This window comes from Strongylocentrotus purpuratus, unplaced genomic scaffold (genome assembly GCF_000002235.5).
Source record: "Strongylocentrotus purpuratus isolate Spur 01 unplaced genomic scaffold, Spur_5.0 spur5_scaffold_6, whole genome shotgun sequence".
In the NCBI taxonomy this organism is placed as follows: Eukaryota; Metazoa; Echinodermata; class Echinoidea; order Camarodonta; family Strongylocentrotidae; genus Strongylocentrotus; species Strongylocentrotus purpuratus.
In genome coordinates, this window is record NW_022145612.1 from 59449146 (window position 1) to 59471772 (window position 22627).

The window sequence follows — 22627 nt, forward strand, 5'->3', positions numbered from 1 at the left end:
TTGTTATTATTATCTTTAATAAGTAGTTCTTTTAATTTTCTTATCTGTCTGTAAATATTACTATTTTAACTTATTAATTTTATACATGTCTGTAAGGGACCCCACTGGAAATAAGCTCTCGAGCTTTCGTGGGTTATCCTGTTCAAGCTGACTTTTTTTGATCTGTTATTATTGTATATTGTTGTATGTTGGAAGCTTGTCGAATAAAAATCAATCAATCAATCACGCCAACAACAACAACGTAGTCTACGTGTGGCCTGGCTGCGCAATTTTTTTTTACACGCTAGCCTGCTGGCTGTGAGCTGTGTGAAAATCACAGTCGAGTCTGGTTTGCAGACTAACGACATTGTCATTCTTATCCGCTTTCGCTGGTAAGTAAAGCATGCATTTCCCCTTTGATATTGTATATGTACAATTTGAGAAAGATGATGTACAGAAATAAGAATTAGATATGAGTGTGGCGTCAATATGAAATGGATTAGTAGTCCATTTCAACTTAAAATGAGCTTAAATGTGTCGTATTTTTAACAATATGCATGCATGTCTTTGTGTACAGTCCCACACGTTTGATAATGTGCACGCTGAAGTTCTGCAATGCAGTCTTCTTCTTGTTTGGGTTAAGTCACGCAGAGGTGCATTACTATCCTGGCTGTGTATTAGAAGCTGTGCTATTGATTCTCAACATTTTAAACACCACTGTTCAAAACTGAACTGATTTTACTTAAAATCAGAGCTTTAGTGACGATTGATGACACCTAAAAGTAAAATGGCGGGCGCTTGTATAGACCTAGATCTAGGGATTGATATCGTTATAACCGATACCGATACCGATATGATCGGGATAGGGATCGAGAGAGGAGAAAATGGACGATTGTCTGTAAGATTCTGATTGTTGTTTCTAAGACCGTTGTCGCCTTATTAAAGGTGTTTTAACCCAATTCCTGTCTGAGATCTAATCCTTCCTGTCTGTACCTAGTGAATCCCCTTATACTTGTTCAGAAACCTAACTTTTGTTAGATCTATCCAAAATTTGACCCGTAACTCCGGCGTGGAAAAAGCCTCCTAAACACTCCCAAAATGAAGTAAATATTCATTAAATGTCCAAATAAAGATCATGAGTTGAAAGTCGTTATGTTTATTACCTGTTTTGTGTCAATTTTCTTGTTATTTTTGGAGTATTTTTCGGATAAACGTACGACTTTACTCTACAAAGAGGACTGTACTCGATGGAAGAAGGAGAAGAAGATATTAGTATACACTTTTTCACAGGTTTCACGGCAAACCGCTGCACAATACAAGTACATACCGATGGTGGGTTGCGGGCGGCGCGCGCCTGTCTGAAGTTATCTACCGTAATGATGACCTGAGAGTGAGACATGGTAGAAAACTCCACACAGGCGCGCATTTTTTTTCTCACCGCGCACAAGCGCGTTAAATCTTCATGTAAAATCGTATACACAAATTAGGTCGTAGTATGTAATGAGACACGATGGAGGAAAATCAGAGGCGGTTTCTTCAGTTTTTCTACATGATTTTGAGCTGTGAATCAGCTGGAGCTTACAGAACTGAATTATTACGGTCATTTAAAGTAATAGTATGATTTTGGCGCATCGCATTCAAAAGCAAATATTTCAACAATTTTTATTTTCTCTCATTTGTTTTGTACATGTGTGTACAAAACTGGTGCCTCTCAGCACGTATACAACACTGGAGGTCAATACGCATTAGCATGGACTACTATACTGTGCTTTGCTGCAGTGGCACACACCACTCCTACAATGCATGTAGTCAAACTAAACGGGATGGACCTCATACCAGCGGATGTGCTGAGAGGAAAAAATTTGAACATCTTTTGAAAGTTCTATTTGTACATGAGACTTCATTGAGTAGTTGAGCCTGAGAGTAAAGAGTGTCAGAGATGGAGGCTGTAGAAACAGTGTAAATACAACTGCATTTTAGATCTTTAAAGTTTGAAATATTAGCATTGCGCAAAATGAAATGCTGCTGTGTTAAGTGTATAAGTGAAACCGTATTTCAAAAACGTCAAGATTTTCCTGACATAAACAATCTTATAACATTCAATTAATTACATGTACCGTAGGTTTACAACTGTGAATGTATGATTATCTGTGTTGCCATGATTGTTTTGAATCACTGAAAAACAAGTGCATTTGAGTGAATGGTACACTAAGAAATTAACCTTCGCAGGTATGCTATATATCATGCCATGATGGTTTAATTGATAGATTCTCCTAATTCATGTAATTCATTTATAACTCGTATTCTCTTTTTACCGATTTATCACACTCAACAGGCACTTGGATTGGTTAGGAAATTGGTATATTTTATGCAGTTGTTGAGCAGATCTGTGTAAGAAGTATGGATTTGACTGAAGGGTCAACCGGTCAATCTCTGATGTCATCATCTGGAGGCGCAGGAGGTCTCTTCAGCATCACTGGCTTTGAAGAAGATGTTTCAAAAGATGACTCACAGCTGTCAGTAGAGGGCAGGTAACAAAATACCCCAGTTTACAGTGTCATGTTGAGTCAATACTTTGTCTAGAATATTTTTGAATTTGACTAAAAATACTTGTATTCAAACAAAATTATATTCATATTGTAGTGAAACTATAAAGGGCACTTATTCCACAAGGCTCATTGCAGCATTGTGTTAAATTTCCCATGGGCTAATATACAACTCTAATAATTGACATGTTTGTTTGTCTTGTACAACTGTTTGTACATTTTAGAAATTGTATTAGTAAACTGAATTAAACTGAACTACATGGTACTTGGTTGGGTAATCCCTTTGGCAGCTCACTCAGGAAGCTATACTATACAACAATTATATTTCATTGTTTGATTACATCCTTGCAGCTTCAATGATTCCAATACACCTGATGTGAGTGCTTCTCTGGACCAATCTCTCAGTAATCCGCAAATCATCACAGATATATCTCAAGGTAAGAAGAAAGTTCTGTATGGATGGATGGATAGGTACATGTAGATGATAAGTAAATTGTTTAAAACTCTTTCTTGGCTTTTGTGAACAAGGGGATTACGAAAGGCGACTGCCATGGTTTATTTCTGTCACAATTACAGTGTACATGTATAAGATACTCTGAACATTGTTTCAGTCTGTAGAGTGATGTTCCATAGTAGTAAAGAGTATAATGTAGCCAATCACCTATTTCATTATTTATGTATAGCTAGTAGATCTAAAATCAACCCCAAAAGGACTTATTACTGGTAATCTGTGGGGAACATTTGAGGGATTTTAAAAGAAGATAAAGGATAGCATAAAAACCTTGCTCACAGAACCCCAGTTGGACCAGGGTACCCTATGAGTGCTTGTACGTACAGGTTATTCCTAATAATTATTTTGTCATTGGTTTTACGTACATGAAGGTCTCTATTAAACAAGCTCAGGAAATGATGATCAAATATTTTTGAGAAATGAGTAATGAATACTTAAATTAAAGAAGTTTTGCTTGCAAGTACCAGTAGTACATAGCTATTAGATGTGACATGTCAGGATTTCACTATACTCATTATATTGTTTTTGTTTGTCCAAAGTTGAGATTTTGCAGCAAGACACACCATCTCAAGATGCAGTTGAAACCGGTAAAGATTCCGAGGTGAGAATGGCATAAATACTTGGGTTATTTGTGTAGCTACATCATACATGTATCTGTATAGATGTAATAATTTAGTGTTATGAAACCATATTCAGTCATAAAGAAGTACCTTGTACTATAGAAGTACTATAAAGCTAATCTTTATGTCTCATAATGTTTGGAAATAAATTTTCACAGATTTAAATGAAATTAACAATGAAGAGGTTTTGGACTACAGATAAATATAGGTTTTCAACTTTTTTTTAAAGAAATGTATAATTGCTGATTAATGTCTCAACCATGTACATGACACCCAGTCCCATATATCCAACTGTGAGATGTATTCTGTGAGTGCGATTCTCAGCAATTTCTTATAACTACAAGAAGAAGTAATTCTGTCTCTAGAGATAATAATCAATATAACTTAAAAGATATGAAAGCTGTGAAGTTCAAATCTTTAACTGACATTTTTTCAACTGGCTATGTAATTCTGCTCAAATGTTTTGGACTTTAATAGTAACCCTGTATTTCTTAGATGGAAATGAAAATGTTGAGAAATTGTGTTTTTGTGTAATTCCTCTACTGAAGAATTGCCCTTTGTAGAATAATTTTGAAGGATTAACATTTGTTTCCCCAACTCTAGGCAGCCTCAAAGGGTAAAGGGGGCTGGCCGAAGGGGAAGAAGCGTAAGGTGAAGCCCCTGCGAGATCACAATGCTCCCAGGGCACCTCACACAGGGTATGTCCGCTTCCTCAAGGAGGGACGGGAGAAGGTACGAGAAGATAACCCCAACATGAGCTTTGCTGAGATCACCAAGCTACTAGCTGGACAGTGGTCTAAGATGTCTGCTGTTGACAAACAGGTGAGAGTTGAGAGTTGATGTCACACTCTGTGGTTCAAGTAGATATGTATTATTCAAGATGTGAGGTGTATTGCCTGTTTCTTCTCCTCATGTATTGAATAATTACAGTGGAACAGCAAGATTCATAAAAATCATACCTGGCCTTGACATTTCAGGGTCGGGGGAAAAATAACAATGCAGCTTTATATGACTGATTTAAATCAATGTTTTGATTAATGTGATTTGAATCACAATTTTCATAAAAGGTAAATAATTCACCAACCCTGAATAATTTAATCATGTTTCTTCTCAGTATTTGTTATAATTACGGCACATCCTAATTCAGAATATCTCTCAGCTTCTATTATCACTATATACATTAGTTGTTTTGATTTTTTAAACCAAATCATGTTTAGTTAGAGAACTTTAGGTTAATGAAATAAGTATGGTATATACCATTTAAAATGAAATCAAACAGAAAATGTGTATCTTACAAAGAAATAATCACTCTTTTTCATCCATTTGTATTCTAACCTTAATCATCTGTTGCTATAGCGATTCCTGGATGAAGCAGATCGAGACAAGGAGCGCTATGCCAAGGAGCTTCAGCAGTACCAGCAGACAGAGGCTTTCAAGGCATTCAGCAGGAAACAGGAGGAACGCAAGCTCAGGAATGAGCTCATGGAGGCTGAAGAAGCCCAAACTAATGGCTCTGCTATGGAGGTACATACACACTCACACACTCAAACCCATCAGATCAATAAACTAGTTTGTGTTTTTAAATTTTATCCTGAATTGGCAGATTGTCTTAACTTACAACAACTAAATGCAAGTATTCAATCCAATCCAGGTTTTTATAAAGCGCCAAGGTATCATATTAATAACCGAGAGCAAATCAAGTGTCAGACCAATTATGACATGTCTTAACTCATATCGTGCCAAGAACACTGTTCTGTGCATGCGCTGGCGTGCCACGCTCACATAATCGGGTTTCTGGTGGCTTGCCATGCACACATAAAATCTCATCCACTCGCGTGCCACGGACACATTTTCGTGCATTAGTACACACGCTAATTGAACCTACCCTAAATTAACTTGGCACACAGGAGATTAGTGGCTGGCACAATAGGGATTAGCACTGTGGCACTGGGTGAATTGTATGGGGGCAGCTTAAGAGTTAAAGGGATCCGGTAACTATGTCTTAGATCCTTTACAAAAATCCTTCATTTAGCTCATGCTGCAACGATAATTATAAACCTTTAGGTCAGTCAGGAACCCCATAACTTTTACAAGCCGATCGCCTGTCTGATTACCAAGATATTTATGATTGAAAATCGAAACCAAATATGCGTTTGCCTAACGGTTTTCATAACACTACAGTCTATTGTGGAAAACGAGTATGGTAAAACCGGTCACTCAAAGAATTTTACTTTTTTGAGGCACTTCTTGATCATTTTGAAGCGCAATTTTTGTAGGGCTTCAATCTAACACCATATCACAGACACTGATATCACGTAGGACCGTGCATCTCATATTTAACATTGTTAAACGATCCCTTTAATAGAAGCATTTATTTCTTTGAGTGTATTATCAGAAGGTCTATTGTGTCTATTTTTTCAATGGTGTATGTTATATCAGTGGGCCAGTTTATAAATGAAGAGGCTGTATCACTCTTAGGATGTTGTAAAGAACAGCTTGAGGGGTCTGGATATATGCATAGATAGGGAATACTTTTTGACTTTTTATTAAAATTTTGGAGTCCATTGTGTGTTTGAGAGGGTCATTTCCCACTCATTACAATACTTACAAAACCATGCAGCAGATTTGTAATACAAAATGTTTCATTTTTAACCTTGTGACATTTTGTGTTTGTGTGCCACAGTTTATTGACGAAAACAGAGAAGAGATCCCGGGCTTTGATATCCCCATCTTCACAGAGGAATTTCTTAACTACAACAAAGGTAAATGATAAACCTATCAACTACTGAATTCTCTCATTCCCATAGGCTTCCATGTAGGTTCCAGTGGCTATGGGTTAAATTTGTTTTTTATAAGGATGACACTACTACAGCATACACCCAAATTAACAAAGAATAAGTTTATCTCATCCAATGATGTAAACCTCAGTAAGGGTAGTGTGTGTGTGTGTGTGTGTGTCCTTAGGTCCAATGAGTGGCTGATGATATGCTTTGATACATGTGGTAGTCCACTTAAATGGTTTAAACCATGATTCAGACCATGAGTGGTTGAAGTATGGTTGTGTAGTGGTTCATTCACTTGACTCTCATGCCCAACGCTAAGGTACACCGGCAAGACAATTAGGAGCTGCCAACCCGTACGATTTTATCGTATTTTGTACGATTTTTAGTAGTAAATACGATAGTACAATTTTTTCCTCAATAAAATACAATTTTCAACAAAAAAAAATCCAAAAAATCAGAATATTTGATTGTGTTTGTGTATTTTGTGTGTGTGTGCCATTTTCAATGGCAAATTGCCCATTCTCTCCTGTAAAGTATCCTACAAGCATATCACATCGGCAATTAGGGGCTGTTCATTGGTTCATCGAACACACCAGTCATGACAAAATCATGCATATTCAACTAACATATTTACATGCCATGCTGCTCATTGGTTCATTGAACGATCATTCATGACTGTGTAATAACAATTGGAATGCCTGCAGAAAGGAGAGCATTATGCTGATGAGGCTTCTCTTGTAGAAAAAAAAACTATTATCATTATTTTGTGGATTCATAGAATCTTTCTGGTTAAAGTGATGACATTATCTTTTCTTTGTCCAACAGTACGAGAGAATGAGCTGAGGCAGCTGAGAAAGTCAACGACAGAATACGAGGAACAGAACGCCATCTTACAGAAGCACATTGATAAGATGAAGGAGGCTATTGATAAGTTAGAAGCAGAGACAGTACAGCAACGTAACACTAACATGGCACTACAGAGCCATCTCCAGCAACTCAGAGCTACCCTCACAGCAAGCTTTGCTGGGGTCCCACTACCAGGTAGGTCACAATGTGGAAAGCTGAGTAATACAACAAGTCTCGCTACGGCATATAGCAATATACATTTCCATAATGCATTGCGCTAGTAAAAATAGCCACTTAAACGGACTTGTTTTCAGTAATATGCGGTAGGAAGAATTCCTCTAACAAGAAAAGTCCATTGATTTTTAGATTACAAGCTTGAACTTTGAAGCTCTGAATCTGTCCTAAATTCAGGAAAGATCATTTTTAAGACTTGCTACGAACATCAGATCTATTTTGATTTGATATTTATATTCGTTTATCAGTTATTCTGCATCATTTTTTACCAAGTTAGTATTCAGAGTGATATGCATGATAACAATTTCTCTATGATGATCATGCAAGGTGTACACTCCTTCATGCCATGTAGGACTCCACATTTCACTACAGATCATATATGGCAGATATCTTTTTGTTTCTGTTGTCACAAGTTAAAAAATTCAAACGAGAACAATGATTCTTCCAAATAACACCCAAATTTTAAAGATGCGATTGTGGATGTTTTTCTTCTTGTTTTTGTGTACACAGGTTCTAATGAAGTGCCATCACTGACCACCGTTGATTCCTACATGACCAAACTACATCAGCTTATTATGGACTCACCCCAGAATGAGAACCTTATCTCAAACGTGAGAGAGATCGTCAACAGGCTTGATCTTCATGGGTAAGCTATGTCACAATTGTAAATCTTGAACCTTGCCTTGGGTATGTCATATTGGATCGGTACAAACAACTTTTTAAAATGGCAAAAATAGAGTGTGTTGGGTAGCAAGATTATTTAGGAAACAGTACCATATATAAATATTTCTTAAAGAAATATAGAAAAATTTTCTTCACCCATTGTGTAATATTGCTATTGCTAAACTTTGTCACAGAAAAGTGCCTCAGTAATGTATTATGTGTAACTAAACATGGAGCTTGGGTATAATATGTTTTTCTTGATGACAGCAACAGAATGCTGAGTTAATTAAACTGGTTTTTTTTCTCCTTAAAATAACTATAATCATCTTTGTTGAAATGTGTTTGGTATGAAGAATTCAACCACTGGAGGAAACATACAGTTTAGCTCAAAGTTACTGTACATACATGTTAGAAACTCTTATGAGGATAAGAACACACATGGAAATGATAAACGTTTGATTAAAACATGAAGTTCAGTCAAGAGATCAACCTCTAGACTTTAATTATATAGCGTTTATAACACTTATTATTCTCTTCCCCCATTGAACGTAGGGACGTGGATCCAAAGTTATGACCATCGCTGGCTAGCCCATCCCTTACTCTGTATAACCAGTAGCAGCTCAGTATACGTCATTCAAAATGATCAGCCTTGTGGCCGGAGAGATAGATACAGAGAGAGAAGACATCTTTTTATGACCCACCTCGACCTCATTATTGTGGTCTTTAAATAATGTGACTGACATTGATGATCAGATAAATGATATCAGGTATTCAAGAATGGATTGACTCTCATTTGCTGCCTCTGTGTACATTCAATGTCATTTAGGCAAGAATTATAGGAATTTCTGTTTCTTAGAAATGTTTTGATCGATGGAGAGGAGCGCATCCATTGATGATCATAAGATGCCTGCAGCCCATATACAAGAAGGGACCAATGTTCATTTGCTGCATCTGTCTACATATGCAACTGTTTTCAGACAATAATTCTTGATTTCTTCATTCATGTCACCAGTAGTGAATTAAGGTAGAGTTTGGAAAGGTTAATTACCGCTAAGCAAAATTAAGCAAGATTTTTGCATCAAACCAATCAGGGTATGGGATTTTCTTTGTTGCTTCAGGCTTCTGTTGTAGAATTAACCCATGTACCTCTTTTGCTTTTCCACTATAACCTCTATGAACCTGATGGTTTCACAGACTACAAACACGTGTCTGTCTTTGATATTACAGAGAACAGATCATACAGTTCATAATACAGTCCGTATCAACAAAAAGTTAACCCAACTTTGGTAGCCTCTAATTAAAAAGTTATAACCTGTCATATTTCATTGTAAGGAAGAACTAATGCTCTGTCTAATGATACCATTTTCAAAATTGTTCTGCCAAGGATGACTGAACAGCAGGGTTTTAAAAAGTTTTGTCAAAATCCTCTTGTACCAAGTTTGGGCCGAGTCAAAAGCCATGATGTGTTTGTTATCTCATTCCAAAACAATTGCTCTTTTATTTACATTGATTATTAGGCAGTTGAAGAAAAAAAAAGTTAACATCAAACTCAAACTCAAAGAAATGCTTATTACAAGCAAACTTAATGATGTTCTCGTTATGATGATTACAATCTTAACTTCATTCGCATCCCTTGTTTAAAGGTAACCTTTTCATTCAGTGATACAAAATGGATAAAGTTTACCTGGGATGTTAGCCTCTTTTTTTTAAAAGTCTGCTGTCAATTTATTTTATATTTATCATCATAAATATTCTTTCTTGCATTTGGGTTTAGTAACCTTGAGTTTTTGATTGATATTCAAGATAAACACATAACAGTAATTAAATTTAATCCTGTCGATTGAAACAAGGTTCTGTGAAAGCTTATAGTTACATTGCATCATTTTAAACAATGAAACACTGAAACATGAGGCATAATTTAACTTTTAAAAGGATTTAAGACCAAAGAAGCACATGCATATGGCCTGACCCGCATTGGTTCCTTGGAACAAGGCGATTTTGATAACACTTTTTAAAGACCCTGGTACTCATTCACCCATGGCAGAAATACTATGAATAGGGTTTAAACATTGGACAAAAATAAGGTACTCTTCATCATGAAAGTAATTTCAAAGTCATGTCGGTTATGACTTTTCAATTAGGAGCTACCGAAGTTGGGTAAACTTTTTATTGATATGCCCTGTATACGTTGTTGACTCTTATGTGCATAAAATGCTAACATGTAAAATGTATGCTTGTGAGTTTATGGTACTAGTTTGCAAAACATAAATGTAGTAAAATCAGTGTTATGGGCAGTAAGCTATCCAAGTAGATTTGAAGGAAGAAAAAAAAATGGAAATTTGCTTCAAATACCACAGTTTATAAGAACATAATTTAAAGTCGGTAAACAGAATTTATTCATAAGAATAGACTTTCATAAATAATGAGTAGCACCAATAACCCATATTCTAAATACCCCATGAAAAATACTGATCAATGCATCATGATCAAAAGATAAGCAACTGATTATTCATCTGTACATATATTTTCTGCTGTATATTCTGCGCCTTGTATATGTTCCTGTATATACTTTACTTTGGGTGCCGCATCATGCCATGATGGATTGAAAGAAAATTTATCTTTTTGTGTTTTCCACTCTCAACCCAGATGTAGTAGATAGGTACTTGGAAGGAAATAACTTGTTGAATGCTTTGAGCACCTTGGAGCAGGCAGCTCGTCTGAATGTAGCCAGGGTGATAGTAATACTTTGTAGTACTTTGTATTACACCTCAAGCATCCACATGGATGGATGGATATGTTCGCAAAATAAATTGATTGTTATTCTTTTATTTGCAATGGTCACATATTCAGATCACTGACACATGAAAAATAAATGAATCAATTGATTGATATGCATGCACATAAAACAGTATGTGGAGCTGCCAACAGTACAATACATGTAACTGTATGTTTGATACTATCAAACGAATACAAATCGTTGTTTGGTACTACCAATCTGTTGAAGTTCATAAATGGTTTGGTAACTGATTCCCAAGATATACAATGTAATTTTCTTTAATATCCTATTTACAATAATTGTTCATTGTTGATTTTTTTTCTTTTTTTTTCTTAAAGAAGCAAATATCAATTTAGATATTCATTAATGTTGGCACCTACATTTTTTTTAAGCTTTTAAAAAAGGAAATTAGCCATGTGAAAATCAACCAAAGCATGGACAGACTTCATCTGACTCATGTAAGAGTATTATACTACTGCTATTGCTACTATGTGGCAAAATGTTTGAATGGGAATCGACATCATAACTGTGTAATTGACATCATAACATTGTCATCATATAGGATGGCAATGTCTTTTAAGCACTGCCAAGTTCAGTTACACTGTTGTAGTGACATGATACATGTATATTTTCAATTCATGTAGGTCTATGTTATTGATCTAAATGATAACATGTCCCCCCAAAATGTAAAGTTGTAGTCCGATGTGTAACAACTGACAATTAATTGCAGTCTGATTATTAAAGTATACTCAAGTCTACATATTTTGTGAAATGAAAGATGATTTGCTATGAACAAAATTGAAATATATTACAATGCTGTTGGTGTTTGTGTTTTCCTGAAATCCTAACAATAAATATGTGTATTAAAAAAAACATATCTCTAACATGTACATGTACACTAAAAACAATCTGGTATGCAATTTAATTTTCATTTGTTCCAGTTCAATATATGTGCCAGTTTATCCAATGACATGTTTGTTTTTTCCTCTCAACTCAGTTAAATGCCACTAGGTGTATTTGATCCACCACAGTTTAGCATAGGCAAAGCATTAGCTTAGTGTAAATCAGTGCTGCATTTCAAGTGTTATTCAAAGCTTTTATATCATTGTCATGTTGTGTATCGCAATGTTTAGCTACCATAGTCAGATCAACGTTTAATTTGCCAGAAGTTACTTTACGATACATTTTAAGTGGAGCAAAAATGAAACAAAAAGTGTTAATTTTCTCACAAATGAGTGATAAAGAAATTGGTTTTCTAGTAATTGTAGCTGATGTTGTAGAAATAAAGATTACTCAGTTTTTTTGTTCCATCCCCATTTTTGTATCCTTTTCAGTATTTTGTTACATTTCACTTTATATTTGGTTTAGCTTTGAGAAGGGCTTTTGACTTTATATACAATCATCATTTAGGTAGTCTAAGCCCTTCAGGCTTGATATAAAGAAAACTGGCTACTTTTGTAAAAGTGTAAACGAATGGCAACTGTACGCAACAAAGGTCCTACTTATATTCACTGAGCTTTGTACTATAAGATACAAAGAATGTGATGCATATTAATGTCCATCATCATAACCAAAACAAACTTATGCAGGTTACCATCTCATATTTTGAATGACATGAGGTTAGTAAGATATGGGACAAAATGGTGTGGACTTGCCCATATATATATATATATATATATATATATATATATATATCTGCATAGGCCCTACTAGCTCTCCACATACTACTGTAACTTTCCCTTGATGATGCTCATGCCTGTTGATTCTAGATCTGTTTGATGTACTTAAAGTATTCCGTGTTTTGTTTTGCTTGTCATGTACAGTATCATTACTTAAAGCATTAGCCAGCATTTAGCCAACCAATAATATTTCATTAAATGTTGTACAGATGTTCAGTATTAAATTGCCAAAAGTGCAGTATGACTGCTTTGAAACTGATAAATGTGAACTGTTTTTATTTATATCTCCTCTGTGGTAATTTTATTTTTTTTTGAAAATATGTATTTCTTTAAATGTGTGTTTGAAACATGGTTGTATATATTCAGTCAGTAGTTGCATGAATTGATTTTCCTCCATCAATTAATAAAAATCAAGATTAATTTCTCACATAGAGGGTCTTATATAGATTACGTTCCCAAGAAAAAATCAAGGGAAGTTCAAGGAGCAACACTATTAAGGATACAGCTTGAGAAGTCATAGTATACTAAAGGAAAGGAAGGGATAGCAACACATTTCTTATGAATTTGTCAATCTCTCTCTCTATTCCTCCTGCCTTTTGCTTTTTAAATCTTACCTCTCTAACAGGGTGTATTTTGTTGTTGCTTGTTTCCTCTCATTTCTGGCTGTTGTTTTGCTTCTCTCCCAACCTCTGTCTTCTCTCCTCATCTTTCTTTCTTTTCTCTCTCTTGCCTCTTCCTTTCACTCCTCTCCCAATACATAGTTTCCTTCTTCCCACCCTCCTCATTTGTTAGCTGAATATGGTGTTCTTGTATAACACATGTATGTATGACTGACGGGCGTTTCACTCTCACACCAATGGCTGAAAGTACTTCATCTCAAACTTACTCATCTTCTCATCTTCTATTCTCTCATCCACTTATTACATACATGTACACATTGCTGGATGTATTCTCTGATTAAGGACATTCTGCAGGTATGTTCATGCACAATAGCCGATTGGGGCGAGCTGATCATGTATTCCTATAGGAACTTCATGCGTTGTGAATACTGAACCAGCTGGGTGTGCACAACATTACAGCGGATCGTCCTTAAGCCCAGCCACACCTGCTTTCATGACTACCGTATCTGTATATAAACACTACCTGTCAGCTGTAAAGACCACATTTTTGTATCCCTTGAGCATAATTTTGCACTACCTGTTTTAAAGGAACTTTTTTTTTATAAACGGCAGTCTTTAAATACACAAATTCACCGTACATACATGTATACATGCACAAAGAAATCACGCTTCCAATACAATAGAGTTTCAAGAAATGTTCCATATTTAATCTCTTTAATAGATAACATTCATATTCAATACCTATTCTGTACAAATATACTACAAAATAATTACATTTTATGAATAATTACATTATGTACAATTAAAATTTTGGACGGATATACATATACACCGAACTTATACAACTTAGATGACAACATACAAGTAATTATAAACAATAACGTAGATTTATATGCATTTGTCAACTACCTTCATACCTAAGTAATTCTTAACACTTTGGTTGTTTTCTTCCCCTGTCTGCATGGTCCCTTGTTTGCCAAGCAATTTTGGACAAAACAATAGGCACCAATTGACAGAAGGGTTGCTTTGTGCAACACAATGGCTTTGCAAACTTACCCATTTTGGATCTAGATTAGCTCCATTACAACCCTTTTTACACTGGTATCTAGATTTATCTTGCACTGGAAGCCTTTGGTATATCTATCTAAAAACAATGTGGCACAAGGAGATGTTATGTGTGGTATAACAACAGTTTATATAAGAATATTACCACAGCACTTTTCTATTATCCTGTGAACAAGGAATGCCAAACGAATTAATAGAAAACAATGTGAAAATTGGTCATAACTAGCCCACATTTATTACCCCTTCTGAAAGGGGATGAGGTGGCACACGCTGGCCCGTGAATATGAGCATTGTCTTGGACAAGAGTTTTGATTAAAGAATGGCTACATTTTCCTTTCAAGAACAGAAACGGGTACCCTCACTGAGAAATATATTCCCAAGGCAGATATTTCAAACCCATATTAACAATGTAAAAAACAACTCCTGAAGAAATATTGTTTAAAAACTTAAGGGGCTTAATAGTAGTGTGTCCCTGATAACAATCAATGGATCAAATACTAACCACTTTGTAATTGTGTCTCATTCCTACATTCGCATCTCTCTGTTGTTGAATCACCGAGATAAAGTTGAGAAGAAAAAAAATGGCACTTCTTTCGCATTTTGGCTAACAGCAGGCATTCATCGATATCCACATGAAGAGATTTTGATGGATAGATGTTTAGAAGACAGTCAATCGTGTGTCACATGAAAGAATCTCACAGGTGTAGTAGAACAGAGTCTCTCATCTAACCCGCATATACAAAACAAATTGCTAATCTTAACATGCATTGCTTGGAAAATGAAGATCTAAAGGTTGTGATGCTATTTCAAGCAAATTAAATGCATATATATGGCTCATTGAAAATGGATCTTATAGATCAACTGTCACGCACTAACAGATTAGTTATTTGTTTCAAAATATTTCAACATCCAACATTCTTCCAGCCAGATGATATTCTTCAATTATTCAAAGATTTTCACGGAAGTACAGTAATCTTTACGTTACTCTACTCTCCTTAAGACAATTCTTTCCTTGCCCCTGCCCCCATGTGATTCTTCCAATGAAATAATGTTTCTCTTTTCATTCTTATTAATTAGAACTTGTACTTCACATCATCCTAACTAGAGACCACCTTCAAACTCTTGGAAGAGGGGCTTCAACTTCTACCATTCAACTGCCAATCCAATGGTTTGGAACAGTTGAAAAATGTCTCTTCTACATCGTTAAACGATTTCAACTGTCTTTAGCTTAGACTGCATGTATAGTGCACCATCAGTTAATCACTACTCATAGGTGGCTGCAGAAGGGAAAGACAAATTTGCAAAACAAATGAATGTTGAGATTGAAATTTGTTTTGATAATTAGAATTAAATATTTGAAACAAAGATTGAAACCATATGACTATTTTAAAAATGAAGATGAGATGGTTTTTAGAATACCACCCAAGACCATTCCCATGTGTAGTCATCAAGGCGTACACATTGATGTAACTGGTAGGCTATCTGGCTGGGTTGGACTATCCGACTATCGGAATAGCTAGCCGGCCGTTGACTGGTTGTCTCCCGAGGGACTCTGTGACTGAGGCTTGTAGAAGGGATCTTTCTGTACCATCATTTCATGAAGCTTCTGATAGGTCTCACACTGCCCATCCACACTGTTCTTCTATTGAAAAAAGAAAAAAGAGAAATAGTAATGAATATAAATAATTATGTAATAATAATAATGAATGCAGTAATGATGATGATAACAACAACAACTGTAGCAGCAGCAGCAACAACAACAACACTATAAAGATAGCTTAGCAAAATGCACAAAAACATGTGTTCCGAACACAGCCTGCATAATTGTTGAAAATTCTAAATTTATCACCTAAGGTGGTACTTGTTAATATATGAATACAATTATGTAAACTGTACAAGTAGAATTGTAGAGGTACAGTGTAATTTTTGATTTCTAAAATCTTTTAGTCAAGTGAAGTGTTATTTCTCAGAAATGCAGGAAGTTTATACCATAGGTATATGGATTGAACAGATAACAGATTGAATAACAAATTTATGACAGCCTGTTTTCTGGTTTCAGGAATGAGAATGGAAAAAGATAAAGCAGATATATAAGTAAACATATTATGAAAGACCTTTAATTTTTAGTTACCCAGAACTGTTATTATCTTTGGAGATTTCAATTCCATTCCAGAATTATTTGGATTTAGTTTTTTCCATGGATGTAAAGGTTCATTGTATACAGCAGTCATGCAAACCCACCAATGAAGACCACAAAGGAAAATTGTAAGAGTTGCTATGGAAAACAAAGCCTTTTAAGGACAGGCTCTCTGATAACTAAAGAGAGTACATAATAAAAGCGACTACTGCAGTGATGACTATACAGTGATGGACTGACTGTATCATTATTTTGAAAGTTACATATGTTATTACAATCGACATTTTAAAATGCATGAACAAAGTTTCAAGCAAAATGAATATAAAAAAGAAAAATAAGAAATTTTCCTATTTTTAAATCTTCAAAATTCCATGTGCACTTGCCAATCTACACAAACAAAATATTCATGTATTATGTAGTTAGCTTGAAGGAATTTGACAATCTCAGTATTCGATGGGTTAAGAAAACCAGTGTGTAAGTCAACGATAGCTATTAAAAAACAGAGAAGAAAGTAAGGCAATTATTTTGAGTGCAACTCTGCAACAATGAGGTGATTATCCTTGCAGAGAGAGATCACTATCCTAGCTTCCATCTTTCCTTTATGCTCTTTGAATTTCTAGGATAATGAGGGTAGCATGTCTTGATTTCCTGAGGACGTACCCTGGTACTTGACAGCTAGGAATACTATCCCCGCTAGATCCTATGCTCTAAATACTCCAAGCCACTAAGAAATTGAAAAATGATCTACCAAGATCCTTGGTTTCCTTTCTTTTAAAGCCCCACTGGATAATGGTGATAATATTGTGGGCAGATATTCTTTCATTTTCTCTCATTTGAAAATATCAACTCTCAAAACAACTTTCACGTCTGTGTATGTATATATATATGTCAATTCCATTTGTATGCAAATGGAAGCCTCCGCACAACACCTGCACAGCGAGTTTTAATGATCAAAGGATTTACAAAAGCCTGGGTGATTTATCACATACAGCTTATTTCCCCAATTAACATGCAAATATGGGATTTTGTTTTAGGCTCTAATCCTTCAAGTTAGCTTTTTGTTCTCTTGTCATTCCCAGAATATATTGATCCAGCAAACATTGGGACTCCTGTAAAACCACAAACTATGAATATTTGCTTCTTTTTATCTCCTAGCAAAAACACCTACCTACAAATAAACTTTAATTTTGATCATTAATGCAATCCCATTAATTGCTAAGCTGCTTGGCAGAATGGTTAGTTCCATACATATCAAAAGAAACCACCATACACATAATAATCAGATGCAAATGAAAAAAAGACATAAATCTACGTTAAGATTGATGGTGACCTCTTCTGCAATTGCAATTCTACAAAATAAAAAGAAAGAAGAAACAAATCTTGTGCATTCTACAGGAAAATTTATTTCATTTAAGAAAAAGAGAAAAAAAAAAAAATGTTATCCTACCGGTACATAAAAACAAAACATTGAAATGTGTTTTCATCTATTGGTTATATTTACAGGGAAAATGAAGATTGTAACTCCATATAAACTGCACTTAAATATCGGCGTTTGTTTTTGGATATCTGTTTTAAGATATAGCAAAAAATAATCTTTCTCAAGTTAATAGCTACATGTACATTTATGATGCACACTTGTCTATCTCCAGGAATACTCAATAACCTACAGAGTACTACTATTACCTTTGATTTTAATAGCAAAGCTGTCCTTAAGAGCCAGATCACTCAAGGGATTCCTTCGTACACACCTACGTTTATATTAATAGAACTTGAGGATGATTCTCTTGCTTAAGGAGACATACAGCCATGACTGAGACTCAAACCCAACCTGATCCATTCACCGCATGTCTGGCTACTCAATCACTAGACAAACACCTCTAAATCTCAGCTTCATCTCCTAGCTTCTATGCCATAGACAGAAATCATGCCCAAAAAATTAGTGATTTATTTTCCTGAAACAGAAGCACTGTGCATTCATTGAACAGGCAATAACTCCCTTGGAATGATCGAAAGCCGAATTCAATGAAGAAACAACACCCTACATTGGAGTTTTCAAAATTGTTGATGATTATTTTACATGAACCTAGTAAAGGGACTTACAATGTAAAATGTCTTATGGCAAGGTGTTATGATCTACTAGATAAGTCACCGTACTGTAGATCACAAGGTACAGGTTTTGAATCGGTACTAACGTCCTTTGGCAAGACATTATTCTACATTTGCCTTTCTCCACCCAGGTATGAATGGGGTACCTGCAATGCTTGACAGCTAGCTTTGGCAGCTCAGCTATTACCAGGGTTAGGGTGTCAAAGTGCCATGAGATACACAGCATGATAGCGCTGTATAGAAGCCATTATTATTATTATTTAATAACTATGTTTAGTACTTACTGCAATTGAGAGTCTCATTAAGCCTTTGAGTGCTGGATGAGGGGAGAGGGTGCCCAGAGTCTGTTGATACTGTATAGCTAGCAATAAGGCTTTCATCCCTGGCTCTCCAATGTTGTTACCTGGTGGGTTTAAGATCAAGATAGATTAGCTCTAGGAGAAGATCAAGATGTATTAGCTCTAGGATTATCTCACCTATGCATACTTAGTTTAATTTGGTAATAATGTACAGATGTAATGTTGATTCATATGTGCCATGGTTATAAAGTACAATTGGCACTGTCTCTCTGACACATCAAGTTACTAACAGACCATACAGATGTGAGTTGGTGCTATGTCAGCAGGCAAATTTTTTAGTTGTCAAAAGACACCTTTGTTAGAAAGATTATGCCTTAAATTAGTTAACAGACTTATTGGCATATGGAGTAGAAGTGTCATAGTCGAGTGATTTAAGCACTTGACTTAAAATTCAAAGGTCATGGTTCGATCCCCGATACGGCACTAATGTCCTTTGGCAAGGCATAAATCTTCCATTTGCCACACTCGACCAAGGTGAGGTAAAGGGGTTTCTGGCAGGAATTAATTCCTTGAAATGCTAGAGCGCTGTAATGGCAGCTAGGCTAAAGCCAGGGCAATAATAAATGCCCCTCGGAATAGAATTTCTAGATAGACGCCGCTATAGAAATGCCTATTATTATTAGGCTAAGACTTTAGAATGTATTTGCCAAGTCACTGCAAGGCATTACTTTATGCACATAAAATAAAGAGGTTCAAAGCATTTCTAGAGGAGTTTTAAATCTTAAATTTTTTCAGCCATGCATCCTATCATCAAAATAAGCTACAGCAAATGGCAGTCACTTGATAAAACACTCCAAGTTTCCCCCAATAGCTGATGCTATTACAGATATCGTTACGACCAGTCAATTAACTCACGTGAAACATTGAGATTGATCAAGGCGCGGTTTCCGGGTATCCACAGCTGGCCATCTATCGACTCAGGCTGCTCAGCTAATAATGGATTGATGGCTTCCAAAATGTCTGGTGACTGCAAAAAAACATGATGGAAGTTATTACGGAAATTACATCACATTCTAAAAGGGATAGTCAACCTTTTTTAAAGAGGCATTAATTGTTCAGGTTTGAAATAAATCCATGCTTGCATGTTTATCAACCTCAAAGAAAGCTCTTTATTTTTTAAAAGGTTATTAATCACTACTGTATTGTACTTAACAGATTGGCAGGATCAACACTATTGATAAAATGTTTTTTTAAACTTGCTTTTTATTTGCACTTCGTCAACATCCAACAAAAAGAAGTTTTGTGTCCATTTTCTAGACATCAGAAGAGCTACCTACTATTGCATGCTTAAATACACTGAAAATATTCATTTGTTACAACATTTCATAAAATCTAATATTCTCCATTTTTTTCCATATAGTTTGTTCAAAACAAACTGGTGAAAGTTACCTATATACATTAAACATCAGAGTTGCCAATTTGTAATATGCCATGAGCAATGATACTTGCAATTACCAAGCCTTACCTCTGCCTCGCTCTGTTTCTTGTCTTTTCCTTTGGTTTTTCCTTTTGTTGCTTTCATTGTTTCAGCTGTTTGTGTAAAAAAAAAAAATCATAAAGATATTTACCCACAGTTCTTGAAAGTTACACAACACTACATCTTTATGTAAAATGCTACAAAGACTTAAACAATAGGCCTATTTGATTGATTCCTGTATTATGTAATACAGTAGGAATATAATCACATCTCTAATAAGAATATTTTATAAAATGCCCCTTTATATGAAATTTTTGTAATGATCTAACTGTTACAGATTAAGCTTTCTGCACAATCTTTTCTGTTGTTGAATTCAGTTATTGTGATTTTCAAATAGAACACAACACATGACCTGTCATCTTTGATGTCCCCTAAAGTTGTGACTTTACAAGGAATAATGTTTAGAAACTTCACTAAGAAATTTATAAAAAGAAAGAAATTTGCAGTTGTGATCCCAATTTGGGGATCTGCTACACAATCAGCATTATTGATTGGGGAGTTACAGTAAAATTCTTTCTTCCTAAAAATTAAATGAATTTGTTTTCTTACAAAATAAATGAGATGTCTTATTCAAGTCATCTGTAGAATATAATGATAACTTTTAATATTCAAATCATCTGTAGATCCTAATGATAGCATTCTATCACTTTATCCTCATTGTATCATTTATATCCTTATGCTCTCTAATTCATTTTAACAAACTTAATAAAGCACTATATTCAATTTAAGAAGAAAAAATATATATCAATTTATGTGATTCTAATTAACTACACTGTCGCTCATAAAGGTGGAATATTTTTTTAAATTCCAATTTATGGAATTATTTTGAAAATAATTTAAAAATAATAGATCTAGATAATAGTATACATTCTCAGATTTTATTGAATAATAATTTGCCAATGTGTGTTTTGCGTGACTGCTAAAGCATGTGTATGCTACTATGCTTATCAACTAGGGGACCTATGCCCTTAAGTCATAAATGACAGTAATGAGGATTAATGCCCCACAAAAGGACACTAATATAGCACATCGACACGGTTTTGATCCTGGGGCCTCACAGTTACGAGGCCATTGTTTTGTCACTGAACCATGACTGTACGCAGCGGGGGCTAGGGTAGGGGGCAGTTTCCATAAATTTAAAAAACAAAACAGAAAATGCAATAAATTTGCAATAATTTATTGCATTTAACCCCGGTGCCTAACATTAAAAAAAATTCTGTGTGCCCATGCCTTGAGCCATAATGCATGGCCGTCAAGAGGATTTTGTTATGTTGGGGACCGGGGTAAAATGCAATAAATTATTGAAATTTATTGCATTTTCTGTGTTTTTTTTAATTTATGGAAACTGCCCCCTACCCTAGCCCCCGCTGCGTACAGTCATGGTTCAGTGACAAAACAATGGCCTCGTAACTGTGAGGCCCCAGGATCAAAACCGTGTCGATGTGCTATATTAGTGCCCTTCTGTGGGGCATTAATCCTCATTACTGTCATTTATGACTTGAGAGCGTAGGTCCCCTAGTTAATAAGCATAGTAGCATACACATGCTTTAGCAGTTCCGCAAAACACACGTTGGCAAGTTATTATTCAATAAAATCTGAGAATGTATACTATTATCTATATCTATTATTTTTAAATAATTTTTAAACTAATTCCATAAATTGGAATTTAAAAAAATATTCCACCTTTATGAGCGACAGTGTATCATGTTAAGTAAACGTGGGTTATTAGGTGACTGAATATAACATTACCGCAAGCATTTTCTCCAAATTGCCAATTTTGTCTAGTAAACTTATTATAAAGCATCACATATTGAAAGGTACAAGTATAACGGCAGTACCGTAATGTTTCTACAGGCAATGTTTAGAAAATTGAAAATAATTGCGGCCATGCTCTATTCACATTACAAGAGTTATATGAAATTAGTTATTATGGTTGGGAATGTTAGATGAATGTCAAATGATGCACTAACAAAAACAAGTCAATGTATTTGTGAATCTTTAAATAATGAAAGACAGTAGCTGCTTGTGGAGTTTTAAAAAAAAAAAAAAAAAAAAAGAAGATTTTTTCCTCTCCACAAAACATCAAACTGATCTAAGGCTTCCAGAAACTTGCCACGGAACATGTGAAGAGGCGAATATGTAAAAATAACAACAACAAAAAAGAGACACATCCATGTTGCCATGACATGTAAACATTACACTGACGTAAATTCCGCTGCAGAACCA

At 35.2% G+C, this 22627-nt stretch overlaps 2 protein-coding genes across 19 annotated transcripts in view; one reads left to right on the forward strand and one right to left on the reverse strand.

Moving 5' to 3' along the window:
- Positions 1–309: 309 nt before the first annotated feature.
- Positions 310–11230, forward strand: LOC585561 (high mobility group protein 20A). Its single transcript, XM_785383.5, has 10 exons — positions 310–371; positions 2315–2510; positions 2877–2962; positions 3576–3637; positions 4260–4478; positions 5013–5180; positions 6340–6418; positions 7265–7480; positions 8030–8165; positions 8735–11230. The coding sequence occupies exons 2-10, from the start codon at positions 2380–2382 to the stop codon at positions 8754–8756; spliced, it is 1119 nt and encodes a 372-aa protein (XP_790476.3). The 5' UTR covers positions 310–371; positions 2315–2379; the 3' UTR covers positions 8757–11230.
- Positions 11231–15403: 4173 nt separating this feature from the next.
- The window catches only part of LOC585585 (leucine-rich repeat-containing protein 71), a 53050-nt gene continuing 45826 nt past the window's right edge, over positions 15404–22627 (reverse strand). For all 18 annotated transcript variants that reach the window (XM_030973518.1, XM_030973520.1, XM_030973522.1 and 15 more), the window contains 4 exons: positions 20390–20454; positions 19780–19891; positions 18850–18968; positions 15404–15964 (listed from right to left, as the gene is read on the reverse strand). In XM_030973518.1, coding sequence (XP_030829378.1) covers positions 15839–15964; positions 18850–18968; positions 19780–19891; positions 20390–20454 — 422 coding nt within the window. In that variant the 3' untranslated portion in view covers positions 15404–15838. The remainder of the gene's footprint in view (positions 15965–18849; positions 18969–19779; positions 19892–20389; positions 20455–22627) is intronic.

Coding starts and splice junctions, on each gene's coding strand:
- LOC585561 (XM_785383.5), top strand. CDS start 2,380: ATGGATTTGACTGAAGGGTCAACCGGTCAATCTCTGATGTCATCATCT. Junction 3,638..4,259: donor AAACCGGTAAAGATTCCGAG/GTGAGAATGGCA, acceptor CCCCAACTCTAG/GCAGCCTCAAAGGGTAAAGG. Junction 5,181..6,339: donor CTAATGGCTCTGCTATGGAG/GTACATACACAC, acceptor TGTGTGCCACAG/TTTATTGACGAAAACAGAGA.